The sequence below is a fragment of the Anopheles arabiensis genome, chromosome 2 (genome assembly GCF_016920715.1).
Source record: "Anopheles arabiensis isolate DONGOLA chromosome 2, AaraD3, whole genome shotgun sequence".
In the NCBI taxonomy this organism is placed as follows: Eukaryota; Metazoa; Arthropoda; class Insecta; order Diptera; family Culicidae; genus Anopheles; species Anopheles arabiensis.
This window is the reverse complement of record NC_053517.1, coordinates 55,100,048-55,122,201: the sequence shown is the minus strand read 5'-3', so window position 1 is coordinate 55,122,201 and position 22,154 is coordinate 55,100,048. Positions and strand designations below refer to the sequence as shown.

General features: G+C 40.2%; 1 protein-coding gene across 1 annotated transcript in view; it reads left to right on the top strand.

Annotated features, from left to right (window-relative positions):
• Positions 1–22,154, top strand: part of LOC120893907 — a 113,098-nt gene that overhangs the window by 66,272 nt on the left and 24,672 nt on the right. Inside the window, exons 6-7 of the mRNA XM_040296112.1 lie at positions 21,781–21,855; positions 21,958–22,084. Of these exons, the coding sequence (XP_040152046.1) occupies positions 21,781–21,855; positions 21,958–22,084 (202 nt within the window). The remainder of the gene's footprint in view (positions 1–21,780; positions 21,856–21,957; positions 22,085–22,154) is intronic.

Sequence of the window (22,154 nt, the reverse complement as noted above, 5' to 3'; positions counted from 1 at the left end):
GGAAAGAAAAACGACACAATGCGCTTGTTATAAAGCCATAAACATATTTATAGAGGACGGATAATCGTAAAAGATTATATCAAATATTATTCGCATTTAGTGCAGCCATTATGACGTTCGACAAGCTGCTTCCTTCCAGTTGTTCTTTTCCTTCTTTGAGCAACGTCGCGCTTCTACCGCTATCCCCCTTCTACCCCGCAACAGTACGGGATGAAGGGGTTTTCATCTGCAAAAAAACGAGCTCCTCTGTCCCATCGCTTAAGACGTCTCTTATGAAACCCTAAACGTTCAGCCTGCGACTGGTGTTGGTATCCAGAATCCTGGCACTGTCACCGATGTCCCATTTCCGAGGAAGAACGGGGCTTGGAATGGTTTCTTTATTTAAATTTCTCTTATGAATAATATATGAAGTCAAGGGAGCAGCAATCCGAAACGCGATTTTGACTATCCTTACGCAAAGGACCTTCGGCCTTCGTGTGCGGCTTAAATTGTCGCATGGTAACGCGAACCAGTAGTATTATCATCAACAATAACACAGACACAAATGTTACAGACAAGGAAAAAACACGACTACTCAACTGCGTTGCTTACCTACAAGAGGAACATGTTACATCGTAGTCGTGGAGGTGGATTTCCTTTTTTTCGTTGCGTCCCAGCATAATCTTGCCCTCACGGTGTCCACAGAGTGCTATTGGGTGGAAATTTATATGAAAATTCATAAACCGCGATCATTTTGCATTCGCTGGTTTAAGGTCGATAAGCCAAGGAAGAGGTTTGTGATGTCGTCAATGAGTTGAAGGAATTTTATCTACTTTTGCGGATTTTGGTTAGCTGAATCGATTACTACGTAGTGGATTCTAGGATAACTCAATAATACATCTCACTTTAACATCTCACAATAATGTAGATATGGAATGCATGGATTGCAACTCCTTCTCATTAGATTTGGCAACATTAGTTATAAATTATCTCGTAATATAAAAAACGATTATTATTCCTTGATTCCTGAGCTCATCATTTTTAAGTATGGATGAAAAGTACGATTTTCAAAACAAGGTTTTGCGCGTACTTAATTATTTACAACTTTATTTGTAGCTAATTTCATGCATTGTGTTGGTCATGCAATGATTATAAATATGTTTTTATCCATTCGACAAACCGCAATGATAATGCACAGGAAGTAGATGTGCTACTTTATAAGCTGCTCTTTATGCCAGCGATAAAAGTTTGCATTGCACAAACCAGCAATGCTCATGCCAGCAGTATTCCTGGGAGAATTTCAATAAAAATGCCACTATATGAGGCGTGAAAAAGCCTTCCCTTGGGACTATCCCATTACACTGAAGGCGATTAAGCTGAACGGTGTAAAAATAGAGAAAAAACACACAAACAAAAGAATCCTATAGTATGTCATTTGCATTACAATTGATGGTAATTGGGTGCTTTCTATGCTGTCCCCTTTACAGCTCATTGTTATTTCCGTTTATTTTTTTTTATTAAAAACAATCCTTTTGTTAAAGGAATGAAGAGAAGGGTTCGCTTTTTAATCGCCTCGTAACTATTCCTTATTATTATGCTATTTAAATGGAAAATGAAAACACTTCGCAAAACTCGTTCTACTGATTTTAAAAAGTTTGCTCAAATAAATTCTCGTGAACAAATTGGTGTATAAGTTTATCAGAATACAAGATACAAATACTGGACAGTAGCTTAGCCATCTAGACCAGATTAGATTAGTTATTTAGGCCACTTTGATGACAAAATTTAAACAAATGTATAATATTGGGGTGACTAGACCCGTCTATTTGATACAAACGTCGATATAACCGGTAGCAGTAGCACTATACCTTCCCCAGTAGCACTATCTAAATTGCCGCGTGATACCAATACGTAACGGAAACCAATATAAATCGGAAAGACCGCCTAAGTCGTTATGCAGAAAAGAAGAATAAGAATAATATATAATAGAAGACATGATGATATGAATAATAATAATTCTTTTTCTCGGGGTGCTACGCGGCCGCTTAGTTTGCTCGCTGCTCTTGGTTGTTGCATACTGAGTTGTTTCATAAAACCAAAATTTATAGTTATGTTTAATGATTTTTTAACTTTACCATTATAAGGTTCCTATTAATTATACCTCTTTTTTGTATAATGAATTAATGTTGCTTGATAAAATGAATGATTTTGGAAATTTTATAACAAGCTTTGGATTTTGTACGGTTTTTGTTTTGTTTTGTTTTTTTATTTTTTATTAGCAGCTAATCTTCTTGAGAGCCCAATATCACACTGCAAATCAAATCTCAATAATAATGATAGAATGACACAATACAAGTACAATTGCATGATACGAGATCATTATTAAGATTCAAAGAATAGACAAAAGGTTGTAAGATAGCACGATAAAATAGAGTGATAAGTTATTGCAAGGATCAAGTATTGCTGTAGAGAAATTCTTCCATCGTATGCTTCAGCACCTAAAGATAGCTCTAAACCACTGCATCCAGTTCGCTTGATTCAGCTTCAACGTATTTTAACTAAACCACCTTTCCTGTGGTGTCTGCATCGGTTGAGCACATGTAAAGTAGGATCATCATGACTCTTCACAAGCATCGTTGTACAGTCGTATAGTCGAATTGCCTTGCAGCTTCAGTCTCAATTTCCAAGGCCTATCTAAAGACCGCAACCACAACACGGGACGGCTCATGTAGAAACTCAACGCCGTGCCATTTGCTCGAATATCCGCACCAATCATTCCGGTAAATAAACTTCATCGACGATGAATGATTTGAATAATCCGGCCTGATCCGATCTCGCACCGCAAGAAATGTGCCTTGAAAACGGCACTCCATTTAGGGTGCAGCCAGCGGTTCAAGAGCAACCAACCCTGCAACAGCACGAATCTGAGGATTGTTTGTTTGGTTTCGGTAAGGTGAAGAAATACATTTTATTTCGCCTTGAAGACTAAATCGGCTCGCTTTGCCTACCTCTGATGAGGAAAAACAATACAGCCGTCGGTTCAGACGGTCGAAAGTCCTAACGAGAACGAAATTCGCCCTCTCACGCAAAGGAATCCCACTTTTAAAAGATCCTATCCTGGCCCAACCATAGCTGGGTTACAGAAAAAATGTATTTATATGGGGGCTTTATGTGCGTACAAAAACCAGCAGACCGGTGTTGGTTGAAGGATACTTCCCAGCGAAAAGCGAATATCCTATGCAGGAAAACGTGCAACAGACGCTTGCCAAAGCTAAACCTTAACCGAGGGTTAGTCCGTAGCACACGGGTACCGATGCTACTGCTTGGAAAGCGCACCGGTTCGTTATCGCATCGGTTTCGGTAGGAAAACACGAAAATAAACTGATGTCGTCTCCTTAAGTGAACCAACCAAACCCAAGAAGGCTCTTCCCCTCGCATGCCTCAGCGGCGTGGTGTTAGAAATAGAAAATTACGTTTAAATTCGTAATCCGAAGATTTATGATTGCGATAAACGTAATTTTTAGTAATTCTCCATTCGGCACGGGCTCTTCTTCTTTGAGGTCAGCAACGGTGGAGTGTTTGCTGTGGTTGAGCCTGTGCAAGCTAACCGTGGCTATCACACAACCGATCCCCTTCAGCAACCGACCTGCTGGGGAGCCGTTTTTGCGCTCTTCCGTGAATGAGAAATGGGTTACAATAAGCATTGCAGAAACCACCACCGTAGCATCCATACGCTTTTTCCGCATCCGGTCTGTGGCTGGGTTTTGGGGCGGCGCGGTCATGAGCCCTATTACCCATACCCCTGTGCGCTGATCCTCAAGCGGACTCAGGTGTGTGTGTATGTGTATGTGTTGACATATTTGTGTGTTCGGGAAGCGCGCTGAGTGTTTGAGCTCGCTGAACGAACCGAACGGCATGAGAATGTAATCAATGTTGACTTTATGTGTTTTGAATAACAAATACACTTTCTTGCGGTAGCCGTTTTGTGCCGCAGTGGTTCTTCCATGGCTGTGATTCAGCTCCCTTGCACGTGTTTTCTTCGTTCCTTTCTCCAGCTAGAGCAAATGACGCAGCAGCCTGCTCATGTCTCCTACCGTGGTGGTTCACATAGGATAAACTTCGTCGCGTTTCTTTATCCCTTTGGGGCCTAGACCTTTATCCTTCGATTCGGCTAATGCCACGACACAGACAAACACTGTAGAACAATATTCAGTTTCTCTCGGTACATGCAATATGACAGCGGTCACAAACATCAACGAGCAGCGGTTTAATTCAATTCCCTTGCTCAAAAATGGCTGCTTTGCACAAAGGTGACCTATGCACTGCAGGGGGCTGACAGTAGGGACATAAACGGAGTGTACACTCTCCATACAGTATCGACCGTGGGGAGTGGATAGTGTTCATAGTTTTGTTGCTTTTACAAATTTTTGAAAACGACAATGTTGTAGGTGTTCTTGTGCGTAATTTTATTTGACTCAATACACTTTTTTTATTCTTCCTGAATCAAAAAACAATACTCGTATGTAAAAAGATACCCAAATTAGTATCTTGTGCGTGAGTTTTAAACAGAGATGTCAAACCGTCAATCAAACATTTAAGTTCCAGCTTTTTCAGCATGTTTTTTACGGTATCAAGGAGTAAAGCAGCCTAAAACATTATACTTTAACGATTCCAAGAGAGCCGAAATATATTTAAAAAGTTTAAATGCTTTTCGTAATATTTTACAAACGGTCCAAGCTTTCCATAAAGCATCATCGAAGATCTACCGTCTCTAACGCACGTAAATTCTACTAACAATTACTGTCAGAGCAAAAATATTGGTTATCAAAATGACAAAAGATGCAAAGATAAATTTAAATTACTAAATTAGTTTAAACTAGTTTTAGAATAAATAAAATACTCTCAACACAATTTTTAGAATTACTAGCCAAATTTTCATCGGTGGTAAAGGCCTGTTTCGCAACAGCTAAACGAAGTTTGTAATTTCCAAACCCAGTAATAACTAGGACAGTCCGAAACCGTAGCCGATCTAACCGTAGCCGAGCTGCAGCAAGTAGCAAAGAGAAAAATATATATGGTTATCTTTTGCATTTTGTATCGTATTAATTGACACAACATTATCTAAATTTTGTAGAAATCGGGAAACTATTTCTCATTTCAAGCTTGAACTAGAGCATCATATTTCGTCGTTCGAATAAACGACTGTACCACGGGACCGCTTCCATTGTAACACACTTTTTTTATTTCATCTCTCCCATTTCAATCCATTTATTGAAGAGTTTGTGTGTTTTCGTTTGTTTTCTAAGCACATTGACTATGGAAATATACATCGATAAAATACTTTAAGTTGTTTTCACTTATTCTGCATCATGTTGTTCGTATTTCAAGACAAATATGATGGATTGTACCATTAGTGCAGTGAAGAAATACTCAATAATTGGAATGCACCAGAATGTGCGTGGTTTATGGTTGTCTGTTTGCACAAAATACACGCACTCAGCGATAATTTGCACAACTTTCTTGCTACTGGCACCCCGTAGACAAACTTGCATTACCGTTTGCATCTTTTTTTTTGTTATGCTGACATACCTAGGCAACATTATGCTGGCATACCAAGAACTGTCCCGGAAGGTAGTTGTGCGCACTGGCACACAACAGTACATCCTACTTCCGACGCAATCATTTGATGAGTAAACTGCAATGACGCTGCAGAGCGCAAGATGCGATCTAAGGGTAGCCAACCAACCTGAATGGGTTCGTTGAAAGTTTCCGGTAAAACCGTTCGCAGAACACACTGGACGCAGCAGCGTGTATGTGAGTAAGGGACCTTCCATACCGGATGGTGTGCTTGATGGCGGGCTTGAGAACAATTTGCGGATTGAAATGTCTTGTTGCATAATCATGGATCGTTGTCTTTTCCAACAAACATGCCGGCAAGACTAACCTGTCGGTAGTGCCATAGCGCTCTCTGCAAGGTTTTACCAGTGTTCCGATACTCCGACGTCGATTCCGTAAAAGATGAGAAATGTCAAGAGCTTGTCTTGTTGTTTGTACTTTCGCTGTAGCACCCGGTTGCAGTAGAAAGTACGAGCCTGAGCTAGCAGCAATCAGTTTGTACCATCGACAAGTACCCACATGTACCCACCCCCTTCCAGTAGTGTTTCAGTTTTCCTCTCCCTCACTGACACTGTGGTTGACGGTCATACTGTGCAAAACAACACATCCCACCGGTACCGGTGCCTGTCGCCTGCAACGGTATAATTTTCAAATTATCACATTGTTTGCTGGTAAATATACTGTAATTAAACTGGGAAAATGGTTTTCCATTCATTTTAATATTGGCATGGACGCTATCAACGGTGGCCATCGGGACATTGGACTGGATTCATGCTGCTACACTCTACTCGAACATCACATCTACCTCGTTGGAGCTGCTGGAGTTAAACTCTGGAGGCGTACATTGCCCGGGATATCTGCAGAAGGACGTTCGCTGTAATATCTTGCTCTGGTCATCGATGTTCAATGCGACATCGTAGTGTTCTGCTACCTTTCGATACCGTCGGAAAAGTCATGCACTCAACGGGTGTTTAATTTATTTCCATTCCCACTGTATGTCGTTCACTAAATAGCGGAACGTAACTAGACTAGCCGGAACGGATTATCGCACAACTCGCGATCTATAAATCGAATTCTAATTTAGTTGTGATGTCGTTTGCAAACCCACACCTGCTGGTCGAACCATGATTAAATCGGGCCATGAAGATGCTCTTAGTAAACTCCACACTGATTCTTGTTTTTTTTCTATTGCAAATTCAACGGTTTGGTAATAGGTTCTCTTCGAATGATACATCTCGAATGAAGATAAAACAGTGACGAAATAGTAACCTTTTGTGTGTACCGTAATACAATTAAATACATGAGAATATTAAAATCATTCGTATAAAATACTTGTTGCTATCATGATTTGTTATCATGATTCGATTTTAATGAATTAGAGGATATATCCAATAAACTGGACAAAACATATTGTTTGAAAAATATCCAATCATGTTCAACTTAAACGCTTCGTACTTTATGTTCAATAAGTAAAAAACAACTATCGAACCTTTTTAATGCATAAATGAACAATGTGAAAGTTTTGTGTAACCTGGTGCAATTAAGATGAGATTGCTTTCATGAATCTTTTCACCATTCATTAGAACCATTAACTACTTTCGTCGCTCAGCTGCAAGCGTAGGATCTAAAACTTCCCGTTTGATGGCAAACATTCTTCAAAACAAAATTACATTTACCCATTTACCCCTAGAATGCTGTGCCATCGTGACTTACTGCAACCCTTCAGGGGTATCTGGCGCCAGATAAGTCACCGCTATTCTCCTCCCATAAACCCTTGTGACATTCCAGAAGGGCCAGTCGTACTGGAGAGAAATTAATTTAATTTGCCCTCGCGCCAGTTCCGATATCCGGAGGCTTGTATTACGCACTGGTACTCTGATCGTTGCCAGTGCCAAAGTAGCGCCCTAGATGGAAACCGTTTAAGTTAATTACCTTACCCTCCCCCCATCCATCCTTTACCGCTATGGAGCAACGTTCCGCCAAATCCCGATTCACCCCTAAAAAGTTGGCTCAAGAGCCATGACCCTTTTACACATGTTACTATTCGCCGTTACAGGAAAGACACAAGACATTGAGTGCTGAGTAGCTGAAAATGGGCGCAAAAAAGTACGAAACGAAATGGCACCGAGCTAAGTGTCTTTCCGCGTGCATACCATCGTTTCGCACCCGTCGCATTCGGGGTTGGCAGGCGAGAAAAATTGGATTCGCGCCACAAAACTTTACATTCAATTTGTCCTAAAACTCTGCTACCGGTCGTGCGAAATACAATAGCACAAGGAAACGCACCACCCATGGAGCATTGGCACGGGCAGGCACATTTAGGTAGAAAGATATCCCCAGCCTTGGATCACTTACCGTTTTGTGACTTTGTTGTCATTTCCAGCGTTGCCGAGAGCACTTGTTTCGTCCCGGCCCGGCCAATTAGGGGCGAGCAGTGTAATAGAGTCCAAGGGGAGAGCGGCACTCGGGAAGAATCGTTTTTATTCTGAACTACCGAAGAGGAGTCTCTAATGGATGCTAATTGCTGGTAATCGAGCACCCAATTCGAGCAAATATCTCATTCCTAAAAATAAAGCCCCGGGCCAGCTCAGTGCACCCTGCGACTCTGCGACCTGCTATTTGTGAAGTGCCCGGTTGCCAAGGGCCAAACGAAAACAAAATGAGCGTCTGGCCCTGTTTGCAGGCGTTTAGGCAATGACGAGAGCAAAGGATTAAAGGTTGCTGTCCGTATCGTAAAACGCAATCCGGTCCTTCACATAGGAGCCCGAAGGTTAATTAGGGTGCTATTGAGTGGATTTTATCACTTTTTCTAGCTTTTTCCCACCTTCCAACAAGCCGTATTTCAAAACAAACCGATGGTATGAACCAGTTCGTGGAGGCGGTAATATCTTGGGGTGCTTTGTATTCTCACAATGTATCATACGTACAATAGCAAACAAAACCAGCCTAACATGAGCAAGTAGGCTACAGTACCGACAATTTGCACCGAACGCTTCGTCACGGCATGCGAAGTGATTCTTCTGTATTTTTTATCATATTTTAAAATACAAATTCTAAAGATACTCTCTGCGAAAGAATAAATTTCCGCTGCAAAACACTAATTACTTCCCTGGTCTGGGAGCGGGTTCGCATGACAGGAACGATCAACTGTCGTGTGGCAACCTGACCTTACTGGCACATACACACGCACACACACACACTCACAAATACACCACAGTCGGGAGCATCGTGAGCAAACCTCTTCTTTACGGAAAATTATTGTGCTGCTGCTCCTGCTGCTGCTGCCACGCAATGTGCCCCTTTTTCCCCGGGCACTGGGAATAGTCATAGCATCGCTCCGGCCAGTTTCAATAAGCATGGAAAAGAGCTCAAAGCACACCCGGAAGCAAAACTATTTCATACCAAACCCACTCGCTCGGCCTTATTCTATCAGCTTGTGAAATAAAAGCAGAACACAGCGGGCAGCGGACTGGAGACAGATTCCGGAAGTCGATTTCAAGCCGGATTTAACGAGAAAAATGAGAAATATGAAGCCGGCTGAACTGTTCCGTTCCGAGCAAAAAGTAAAAAAAAAACAGTTTTTGGTAGAATGCCTAAGCATAGCAGAAAAGAAAGAAGAAAAAAAAACAAAACAAAAAACCATCAACGCGTCACCGGTTCCGTTCCGGTGGTGGATCGTTTCTCAGACTATTCCAAGTTGGCAGTTTTTTTTTACTGTGTTGATGCGTGCCCTTAAATCCGGACGACGAACGGCAGATGAAAAGAAATAATAAACTATTTTTCCCACTGACAGTTTTCTAGTTTTCATCACCATCGTCAACCTGCTATTCAAAGGATCGCTCGGGATTTCGTCTTTTTTGTTGTCGGCTGAAGCTTCCACGACGGTTTTCGAGTTCGTTGGTTAGCGAATAAAAACTAGAACGGTGTGTGTGTTGGCCTCTTTTTCTTTGCTCCGTTTATTCACCCATTTAGCTCCTTGCGTTACCTTCGCCAGCCGATGGCTGTATACGCGGCAAGGTTAAGAGACTTGCGTAGCATAACCCGGGGCATAGCTGGGCACCAGTTTTGGGGTCCCCAATACCTTCGCTGAAGGTGTAAAGCGTTTGACTTGATCGTGCAAAAACGACCCGGGCGTTGAATCGCACCGAGCAAAGTCCTTGCTTTTCGGAACGAAAAATCGAAAGACAACCCTGGAAAAAGAAACCCTCCGGCGCGGTTGATGGAAACGCGAAAGCTAGAGTGCATTACGGAACCACGGATGCCGGATGCGAGTGGGGCTAACTTCCTTAGTCTGGTTTACCGAGGGCACAGCAGATGACGGTTTGGTTGGTTCAACTGGAAAATTGAGTTTTCAGTGCAGCCAACTTTCAGTCTCACACACTGACAACAAACCGTCTGTCTTCACTCTTCCTAGTGAAACCGGTGTCCCCCCCGAGAGCGTTACCACGACGCGCTACCCAGCCCAGATCGTGCCGCTTTCGTGAACCCCCAGTAGAGCACAAACGGCGGCATGATGATGACGATGATGATCCTCTAGGGCGGTGCTCCATATAATTCCTTCTGATTATATGCACTCAGTATCGTAGCCCAAAAATAGCCGTTTCAAGCATGGTAATACCGTTTTAACAATCGAGCTTCTGTCTATCGCCTCTTCGGTCACTATTTTTTAATTTTGTTTCTTCTCTCGCGTTCCGACTTTTTCTTTTGGTCAACAATCTAAAGTTGAGCATATACAAGTATTGGTTTTTTTACTAGAAACCCTAGAATCATGTCAATTCACTATTTCTCGGCCATAGGTCGTGAACGGGAAGGATCAGTCTGAGCTGTCTTTATGCATTTTACGTTTCATTGAGAAACCTTGTCAGCGAACTGGCAGCATAGTCTTCCTCGCCCAACTTTACCTCACAGGAGTAGAGGTAGATTTATGCTTTGTTTAGGTTCATTTTCATTATGTTCGGGTCTCCTCGTACCTATGGAAACGGTTTTCTCGCGGATAGTGGAAAGAAAAATAGAATACCTTGACAACCTTAAGCCTACGAAAGCACGGCAATCCATCGTGAGAACAAGGTAACCTCATCTCGCCGCAAAACAATATCGCCTACCGCTTATTCAGCCCACGGGAGACGAGGTACAATTGTGACCCGATGGCACGATAAGACTGATAGGAGAACAGAAAGCTTCATTAGAACTATTTCTAGAACGTGTTTTTGTGATGGCACGTTTTCTTCCTGCGAAAAGGTCACCAATTCTACTATTCGAGGTACGCTCACAATCAAGATAAATAATACATACATTTAAGTACAGTGCAAACACAAACAATCCGCTGCCGTATGCTATAGTTTTATTTATTTTTTCATATTAAGTATATGTATTATTACATTAAACATGAGCTGCCTTTAGATTAAAAAAATAAGCAATTTGCCTTACTAAATACAGTTTGTAATATAACCACGTTTATAGCAATTCGAGATTTTGGTTTTGCTTTCGCAATTAACTTTGTTATTTAAGAACGCTGGTCATATAAACTTCTTCGCTCCATCTGTCTCGTTGTCGTTACAGCAATTGCAGTATGAAGAAGAATGATCCAGTAATAAATCATTCTATTTTTTTTTTTTGTTTTGAACACACTATTCCAAACACATTTGCCAAGACAACTTTCTTCGCTTGGTTCAAATTTAACCCAAGGCTCTACGTGGACCCATAGCTAACCAAAATCACTCACAGTAAACACTTAGTTCATCATTTTTGACAGGTACTGGAGATAAGTCTATTCAAGTTTTGTTCCCCAGTTTTTGCCAGACTGAAGAAACCTCACTGAAGAGAAGTGGTACAAAAGCACAACCGCGATACCATTGGCCTGAACTGAAACAGCCATAATTCATCCAGCAAGGTGGCACGCCTTCTACCACATGTTGGGGATGTATGTGTGTATGTGTGTGGGATTCCTTTTTTTCTTCTTCTCTTTTGTAAGTGAAATTTATTTCTCACCCATCAACCCGTCCTAATTCATATGGCGCCAAACAACCGACCAGGGGCACACATTCTTTCCCCGATTAGCTCCGTCCTGTCTGGTGTGTAGTTCCACTACCAATTCCTAAGCGCTTCCGGTATGCGATACGGGCGGTGAGTGATGTGTTTTGGTTACGGTATTTCCCCAGTTCTCTGCAAAGCTTTGCACACACCATAGATGGTATCTGCTATTAGTAAGGAAAAGAAAGGTAAGAAAAACGACAAAAGGTAAAAAGAGAGAGAGCATGAAATCGCTATTGCTGGAGTATAACTCCGACGATATTGTACAGGGATTGTCAATAGTGCTAGAACACATATAAACCATTTTTTTGCAGAATTATGTTGACAGTGGAAGGGTTTTGAATTATGATAAAGTAAGAATACATAGTTGGTCTCGTGGTACAGTCGTCAACTCGTACGATTTAACAACAAAAGTCCGTCATGGATTCAAGCCCCGCAAGATGACCCATCCCAACTGCTAGGGTTATCTTGACCGACAACGGTTATAATGACAAAGAAGAAATAAAAAGCAAGAATACATCAAGTGAGTGATAGGGTAAGTGTACCAATAGTGGTGCAATTTGTAGTGGTACAAATGTGTTTTAATGGATTTAAAGTATTATGAAGGACAATTTCTGAATATTTTAACACATAGCAATGGGAATATGTTTTATCTTCGCAATCACTATCATTTTTACCATAAAACACATCAAATTTACGAAAAAATACATATTTTTGTGACTGATTCGTTGTACCTATAATGGTGGTGTGGTTCCTATAGTCGTCGTATTATGTTCCTATAGTGGTGGTAAACAAATATACCTCCAAAACAGTGTATAAAATCAATGAAACTTAGTTTCGAAGCTGTTTTCGTATGAATAGCAAGGATTGCTGATTTAGTAAAGATTTCTTGCGTAAATTGATCATAAAAAATGTATTAATTTGATCGATGAAACTATTGACTAAAGTACTGCATCACACCTGTCGTCAACCCTCATCTGGAACAAAAAGCTTGATTTGAGGTCGATTTTTCATTCAGCGAAATAAGCGAATTTTGGCCTTTTTTTGGGAAATTACCTTCATAAAACTCATTTCTGTTGCTTATTTTAGTGAAAACAGTACGACATGTCAAAAATATCCTCAAAAAAAATCCAAAACGACTTGTTTTTATTGATTTGATAACTATTACCACTATAGCAACTTGCATGTTTTGTGTACCTATAATGGCACTATGGTAGAAAACACTTAAAAATGCATAAATATGGTCACAAGGCCAATAATTTTAGTAAAACAATAACATTTCATAACAGTTATGTTGAAAAACTAGTATTTGCGGCGGTATGTGGTCATTTAGAACGTTAACAGAAATATGAGTTTCGTTATGAAATCCTAAGGATTTTGGAAAAATGTCGACACATTTCACAAAATAATGGATTTTTCAGTCACTAAGTAACGGAATGGTCCCATTTATCTTTTAAATCCTTTGTAAAAGGCTAAAGAACATTTCACATAAACATAAATAACTTAATTACTTTTAATTTGCCGTATGGCCCGCATTTTAGTGCAATACCACCACTATCGGTACTACCACCACTATAGGTACATTTACCTTAATATAAGAAGACGTTTAAACGAAATAACATGGTTTATCATCTTTTTTTTAAACCAATATGTCTAATTTCACTCTATTGCTCGTTTCGCTGTAATAACATCCAAGAAGCGAATCTCGTTGTCACGGAAAATAATGACGAGGCAAACAATTAATTTTCTCCATTATGGAGACGCTTTCCAGTCAAATAGTGATGCTGTAAGCCGAGTGAACTGTTCAATTGATTTAATTTCATTTGCCGTTATTTCACCACCGTAAAATGACCTTCCTGTTGCTGCCGCCTGCCGTTAGCTGCTTGGGTTGTTTCATCTCGTTAGTCCGTTGGGACTAAATGTCGGCAGGAGGCATTTACCTGCCCGCAACGGATAAGAAGTGGAAGCGGTGCAGCTGGAAGTGGAGCAAACGAATAAAGGGGTTTGCTTTCTAGGAAACATGACAATTTTGCTCATCGTCTGGGTCATGGGAAGATAGAAAGCATTTTACTACAAGCGTACCATCGCTTCAACAGATACCATCGGTCCATAGCGATGCTTCGCCAAACATCAAAGATGGAGCAGTGTCAGAAGGAGCACACAATCTCTTGGGATGAGTGAGTTTTAATAGCAACAGTTTTTCTGCACACTAATTAATTGGCCAACGGGTTGAGATCTTTCAGCTGCTGTACTTACTATTTCTGACTGGCTGACATTTACATTATGGTTTTGTAAAGCATCAAATGGCGATACTCTTTAAAGCTACTGTGCATAAGCTCAATGTATTTGATTCCCGACATTACCAATACCAAGAGCAAGGGACTACGGGCCAAGATAGCGCAGGTCCGCCGCCAAATCATGTTGTCGCATTTGACTTTTACACTGCTTTCCAATACAGCGGCCAAAACGCGTCTTTGGCAAGCTTATATTTTATCTTTTCAAGCCTTTCTATTATCAATCAATTTTTTTTGCTTTCACAGTTTCCTCGTCATGCCGTAGGTTTTGATGTCTAAGTCGATGTCGAGGTCTGCTCTTTACATATCACCTGCAAAAGAAATGGTATCTACTAAATAGTACTGTCTACTGCTACTGTGACCCATCGTCAGATCTCGATAAATAAGCGGTCGCGTTTTGGCCCAAAAAAGGGACCCAGATTTGCGTCAGATAAGTCAGGATTTGTGGATACAAACAAAATTTGTAGCGGGGGGGGGGCAGAAGTCTATAAGAGCGAGAGAAATTTTGGCATTATAACTGAAATATGACTGTTCGCCCAAACACACCGAGACACTTTCACACCGTAAACCGTGAAAAAATTGCCAATATCATCACGGTTGAAACGGTTGAAACGGTTTCACCCCTAAATGTATGTTCCCAACTGTCGTTGTACAAATGTCCTGTATAGTACGATGACATCCCATTAAATTCCAAATTTTTCACGCGCCCACACGTGAAATTACTCGCCGTGAATCAGATGGTTTTTGTATGGACTTCATTGTAGCTAGATAGACTACAGGTGGGTTCTTAGTCCTGATTTTGGTAGCCATGATGGAAAGAGATTTCTATGGAGATTGGCAGATAGGGAGTTATGATTGCTTAGGTATTTGTATGAAACTTTGGACACACTAGTTGTTAAATGAAGATTTATTGAAATACACTGGACGAACCGACCTGTTATTATTTTATGGTCCTTGTTGGACTTCTCATCGAATATCATCGAATTTCATTAGTTTTGGCTTCACGGATTTGGTACAACGCTATTTGACGGTATGTCTGGTCGCTCGGTGACGGCATGGAAGTTTGAACACTCCATTCTGGCGCCTTTAATGTTTAAAGCAGGGTACTCCAAACTTTTCACTTCGCCGGTCGCATTGCTGTGCACGTTTTTGAGGGTAATTTGTATGTTGCCTTAAGCTAATAAAAAAAATACTATCTGGATATATCAAATAAATAATATATAAAAATTACACGTTTTCTATTGTAGTCGCTTACTTTTGGCTATGAAAATGTAATGCTCGTAACATCGCCATATTTTGCGAGCATTATTCTCACCAACAATTTCAAATGCACCTTACATTCTAGATTGCGCTCTCTCCTGTTTCTATTAGTTGATATGTGCTTGAAATGATCCAAGAAAACATGTTCAAAAAACTATAAATGTTACGCCATAGTCTGTTGATAATTGTAGTAGGATGAATCTATTTAACGAAATATCAAAAGAAATCAAAAAAATAGAATAAAAAATTAAAAACATTTTTTAATGCATTAAATTCAAAAATAAATTTGCCATAAAAATGAGTTTTAATTTTTTTATATTGATGCTTGCATTTCATCTATCAACACTTAAATGAAAATTTTGATTTTTTTTGACGCAAGGAAATGCGTAAGGAAAAAGAACGAGGTTTGCAAACTGAAGAATCAATTGATTCAAGTTCATAAAAAGGAACCACTTAAGCATGAGATCAAAAACTAATGCTCAGAAAACACCATAAGAATCCGAAGGTAAACTGATAGTCTATCATTCGCTTGAACAATGACCACGAAAAAAATGGTATGAAGCAAATTGGAAATTAAAAAACATTTTGAATAATCAGGGGGGTCGTTACGCACTCGATAAGACGGTATTTATTTAATCATTTCGAGCCACTAACTCATTGTGAGTCGCATCATAAGCTTTCCAGGGTATCATAGGGATGCGAAACGCGAGCCTTAGTTTGGAGACGCGTAGTTTACAGTGTACTCCTTCGATTTTCGATTTCGATGCTTCTAGATCTTCTCGATCGTATGGTGTATCACGATGGTAAGCCTCGTCCACCGCATCTTGCAGAAGTTTACTATAATCTCAGCTAACTTATTCATGCTATGCTATATGACGGTACTGGCAACTTCATCCGTTTTGCTTTGGCGTATAGGAGGTAGTCTTTTCAACTGTGTTTTCACTAAAAGTTTAATTTTCATTATTCCATTACATTTCTCTCGTTTTAAGCATCCTTACTAAATACATTAAAAATGTATCCCATCAAATTATGCGACTACATCATTTATTATCAAAATATTGCAGCAAAACATTGGCCTTAGTTTTTGATAATTTCCACAATTCCCTCCTTCCAAAAGTAGTGAACAACTTATCTGTCATTCATGTTTCAGACTGCCACGTATGTGTATGCGGGTAATATGAATTGAAAACTTTACAATAAAACTCACTAGCCAGTATTTCGTTAGTCGACATGGTGTAGAATCCTTTTTCAATAATTGCCCGAAATATCATACAGTGAAAGTAAATCTAGAAGGGTGAACCAATAAAATAAATTACACGTAGTGGAATTGAAAAACTTTCCCCCATATACCAACACGCACACAAGGCCACAAACATTCTTCACCTTTGTGCAGTAACGTAAAATAACCACTGCCTGCCTCGTACCTTATGTTAAGTGTTCTTTTCATTTCGATCCCTCCGCTGTGGTGGTCACATTCAGTGACGGACTGCAGCTTGCATCATACTAACTTCCATTCATGGTCTAACAGTGTAGGTAACATGCCGGCATGGGCTGAGGACAGAGAGGAAAGTATTGCAAAAAAAAAACATCCAAAAACATTCCCACAATAAATCATGCCCAGGCAAAAAAATGCTACCAAATTGCGGCGCCACGCTGGTAAGATTTCTATAGCAGCGCTACAACACGGCTTTCATATCGGATTCGTCAGCTTTGAATGTTGTGGGGAAATAGAGAGAAAAAAAATCAACCACCCTTACCTCCTTGTGGCGGTTACAACGTCCTGATAGGATGAGACCACATCGGTTTCGGTTGGTGGCATTATTCATTTTTTGCAAGCAGTTGAACATGTTTGTAGCTAGTAAAGTCGTCATTCTTGCTCTCTCGCATTACCTACATACACTGAATCAGCAGTGTGCAGTCTTCTTCTTGGGGTTGGCTGCCAATAAATTCAATACTGTGAATTCTGTTTGGTCAAACCACTCGCATACTCATACAGCATTACTGGCCTACGTTGATGTAGGCTGGTAAGGAAACGGCTATGCGGCTACAAAATCTCATTTCAAGCATATGCTACCACAGAAGCGCTTTGACGACATGCAGCAAAGTTTGATCACCAGTAAGTTCATTCGCTTGAAGATGTCAAAGAAAGAACAAAAATAATATCTGTATACACTATTAAATAGCTGTGTCGGGTAAAAGTTTTTTTTACAAAAATCAATAACATTACATACCCATCGATTCTGCCAGCAGAGTGTACTCGAAGAAGAGTATAGTTGTCGACAGAGAGAATCATAAAGCTTCAGCAGAAGAAAAATTATACGTTCCCCAAGGAGGTACCTCACCTGTATGTGAACAAAAAGTTATTTTTCGCATGGAGGATGGTTTGCCAAGGTGGTGACATCACCTAAAGCAATCTTTAGTGCCGGGTGAAAATGCTGCAAGTTGCCGCTCGTAAATGTAAACAATTTGTTGGCAACCGTAGATGTTGTAACGGACGGCGTTCCTCAACACAGGAATCTAAAGTATCCATCGAGACTGGACTGGTGGAATGAGTGCGCCTTTCGAACAGCCAAGCAACTGTTGTCAATAGGAACAATCTTTACAACCATCGCACAATAACCAGTCGCCACCATAGCGGACACCGTTTGCACCGGGGATGTTATACAATTGCGACAAATTAACTATGAGTGTAGTACTATGCCATTTGATTCAGCAAAACATCAAGGGAGATAACTTTACAAAAGAAAAAAAAAATTTAATACTACGCAAACCACCCGGACTGCATCGGATGCTTTTCGGTCGGAGGGTTCAAGTTGCACTATTTCTGCTAAACTCCACTCACCTGAACTCGAGACCGTTTGCTCCGAACACACAATCAATGTGTGCACCGGTTGCACCAGCCTGAGGGTGAATTTTCATCGAATGGAAAAAGTTTTAATTAACGTAGGGACGTCTCAGTGCTGCTAGCTAGTCGTTTATGGCTCTTTTGTCGAAAACTGTGTAATACCTTCTGTTTCTAGACCGCCCCGGAAGCAGTAGTACGATGAAAGAAAAACCAATGTTCGACTGCTATCCATCTAGTGTTCGCGTGTGCATGCGTAGAATCGCCAAATAGCATTTCCGTCAATTCAACTCGCAGTGGGATTTTAACGTGTGCCATTCGCGAGTAGTTTGTGTGAAGCAACCAAAAAACACCATTCATAAGCAATTCATCTCGGAACAGTTTGGTCTGCCAGCGTTACCAGTTGGAAATATTTTATTTGTTTTTAAAACACGGAATGTTAAACTGTTTATGAAACGATCCGGAACATACGTTGGTTAACTTAAACTGGTTAAGCTAGTTTAATCATATCTAATACAATTATGTTTACTTGTCTCACAGAAAGACCGACTCAAAGTAAACTTCCTTTTTTATAGAGAGTAAATCATACATTTTTTCATTTTTTGTGTTTTTGTAATGTTACTTCAATGCAATGTTCTTCCATGAATTTCTTTCAAACACAACAACAAAACTGAGGTGACAACAGCATGTCACATTGATGTTGGCCGATACGATCTTGAAGAAGTGAGCAATAACTTCAAGACTGATCTACCACATTCCGATAGGCAATCGATATTTAAGCCATCTAGAACTAGAAATGGTATACTTCTGGCAAATATTTACATATTTTATAATAACCCAACTCGTACGACTAGCCCGTCGTGGGTTCAAGCCTCATATAGACCGTACCACCATACAAAGGCTGGTAGCCTCGACTGAAGCCAATATAGGCCAGCATTACAGCGTAAGTCGTTATACCAATAAAATGAAGAATAATAGGAAACATATTTATTTATATTCACATTATTACGGCTTCTGCCGTATTTTCAATAGGAAAAATATAATAATAAAACAAATGTAATAAAACCGAGTAGAATGTTTTACCTTTTTTCGTTGTTCTGCAACAGGCTACAATCGGAATGTTTGTGTCGCAGTTAATAAAATCGAACATAGATAATATTATTTGGGTTGTGCACGAATAGAACCTGCTAGAAATTTACTATTAAGAAAATAATTGCTGTCCAAACCCGACCATTGCAATGCGGCAGCTCGCAAATCACTGATTGGGCAGAGCTATTAAAAGTGAAGTAAGCCGAGCTACGTAAATAAGCACTACGTAACTCGACGACTTGCAACACAATCAAATCAGTTTTGTGCTGACCTAGTGCAAAGCTAAACGCCTACGTTAGCAGCAGGAAACTAACGAAGGAAATTTGACTCGCTTTATTTCGTCCGCTCTTAAACGCGATTTCTTTTCGTACGCCTCTCGCTTTATCCAAGCTCCAGCTATCTATGTTTCTCTGCTGCAGCGAAACAGGGCCGTTCTTGCAGTCGCGTGAGTAATCCCCTTAAGCACATTATACAATAAATTTAAATCTTTCACTCCAGCTGACAAACTGAGAAGACGGGCGATTTTGTTTCCCGGCACTCAATGAAAGCGTTGCCGGTGTTTATTGTTGCCTGCGTATCGGGCAGCATCGGACCAGCGTGGACGATGGGATGCGAAACCTTCCAATCTGGGACCAACGAAGCGAGACGTTTAAAATGTGATTATCGTCTTCATTTTATTTCCGTCACTCTTGTACGCTCCCAGCCCAGCCAACGATGGCACCAACAGACCACAGAGCTAGCTGTCATTGCTGTTTTGGCGCGGTTGATTCACATTTCTTTCTGCTCGTTTCGAATATGACTTTGATCTCACCGACGTGTTTGGCCAGCGAAACTGAACAAACGACCACGAGCTCTTCACCAACAGGTAGAGCATCCGGTTTGAGCGTTCGTCGCTGGAGAATTATGCCATAGAATGATTCGATCAATCATTAAAAGAGCATGTCGTCATTAACGATGTCTTTTTGCGGCATCATTCAATCAGTATAAAACGGTTCTAGTATTCAATGTAATCACAAATCGTTGAACTCCACGCTTTTACTATTTCCTGAATCCACTATTTCCACTTAAACAACTGTGTAACATTATCTTCTAGCCTCTTTACCCGGTAACCAAAAAGGAAACCCGGTGAATGTGTTTTCATCGCTCCAAGAAAAATATGTTTCCATTGCTCTAAAATTTTTCATTGATTTAGTTAATAACAACCATAGGTATAGAAGGCCCTCCTAAGCCACTTGTATAAACGGTTTGGTACTCTGCTACAAGTAAATGAAATAATAGCAAAATAAAAAGAATAAAAATGGGAGCAAATTAAACAATACATATTAAATAACGTTTTAATTTACATGTATCTAATTTATGAATACCAGAAGCCATGCGTCTATTGCCAAAAAAACTCAAACTCCTTTATACGCTGCTAATTATAACAAATCCATTGCAAATGCACATCGTTCTGGCTACTTTAAAACATTGTATAGAAGTATAAATGCTATCATCGAATAACTTATTCGTGAAGCGGCAACGCACTTGAACGATTGTGGCAAATGGAGACGCATGGTGCGTGATCCAACATTTTCACAGAAGATAATCAGAGGAAATGTATAACAAACTCATACCTACATAGTGCATATTCTGTTTAAAAATTTTTTTTTAGTGTTTGAACGGTGTCATGCAAAATAATAGACATGTTTACAGATTTTATGTAAATCAATTTTAACATAATGCTAAAGTATTTTGGCACCAGCAGCCTAATGAATTGCAATTGATATTTGCTTAAATAGCTAAATGGCAGCGCTATTTCATTTTCATAATATTAATGTTATCCTCTCGTAGTATTGCAAATGTACAACTTAATGATCCCATTTTACCCACAAACCAAAAGATATTGTGCAATGTTTAATCAACTCATTCTCAGGCACTGTTTGATTGCTTCCCAAGCTGTGTTTTGAGCACTGTTTTCACTTTCCCTTCCAAGTATCTTCAGATTGTATGGCAAACAGTAGTACATAGGCTTACTTGGAGATCTTCAACGTAACATGATCATAAATATTTTATGTCACCGAAATAAATGCCACCTTCCATAGCTTTCCCATGTCACACGAATGATACACGAACACCACAAACAAAAAAGCTTTCCAAAATCATCAAGCACGTATTCCACTCGGTAGCGGTAACTAGGCAACGACGACAATATTAGAACGACCTTCTCACTTACAGCAATGTCGTTCTCATCACCAACCAAGACATTAAAACAGAAGCATAGTTTACTGCCGAACATTCGGTCTTAAGGCGCCATGCGGCTCAAATACGCAGACAAAGTGCCAAAAGACAAAAACCGATACGGCAGTACTGTCAATAGTAAATGTTATTTTATGTGCAAATAAAATCATATTGCAAACATGGACCGACTTATGCCGGCAACTGTTATCATTTCGACGATTTTTCGCAGAAATCAATCAAACCGAATGCACTGGTAAATAATTGTGAGTAAATCAAAGAAGTACAGTGTCTTTCTAGCCTCAACACAATCCAGTTTGCGCATCAAACAGTGTTATAATCTACCGATCGCCATTATTGTGCTGTGTATGTTGTTGTCACGATAGTGGGCAAATTAATTAGATTGCTTGATTGCTAAGTACATTGAGTTATTTTACGTTTCTACTTACGTTTCAGGTCGGGACAGAATCGACAGTGCTGCATCCTACGCACGACAATCTTCACTGGGCATCGCGGGATCTTACAATCCAGGTAATGTTTGTACATTATACAACAAGGCAATGCTTTCAGCAAAACAAACACAAACGTCCTATTAACTTAAATTGTATGTGTATTTACTTTCTCATCGCGCAGCTACTGCCTTCCCATTACTCAACGGGGCAGCTAATATTGCGATGCTTGGCTGAAGTTGGCACTATTTACTCGGAGGTATCGCAAGCACCGCTGGAATCTAGCCGCAAGGAACCCATTCCAGAGCGAGGTATTTATGGCTAATTTGCCGCAAACCATCCCTATATCCTATTGATTAGCTCTTGTTCTACCACGCCTTT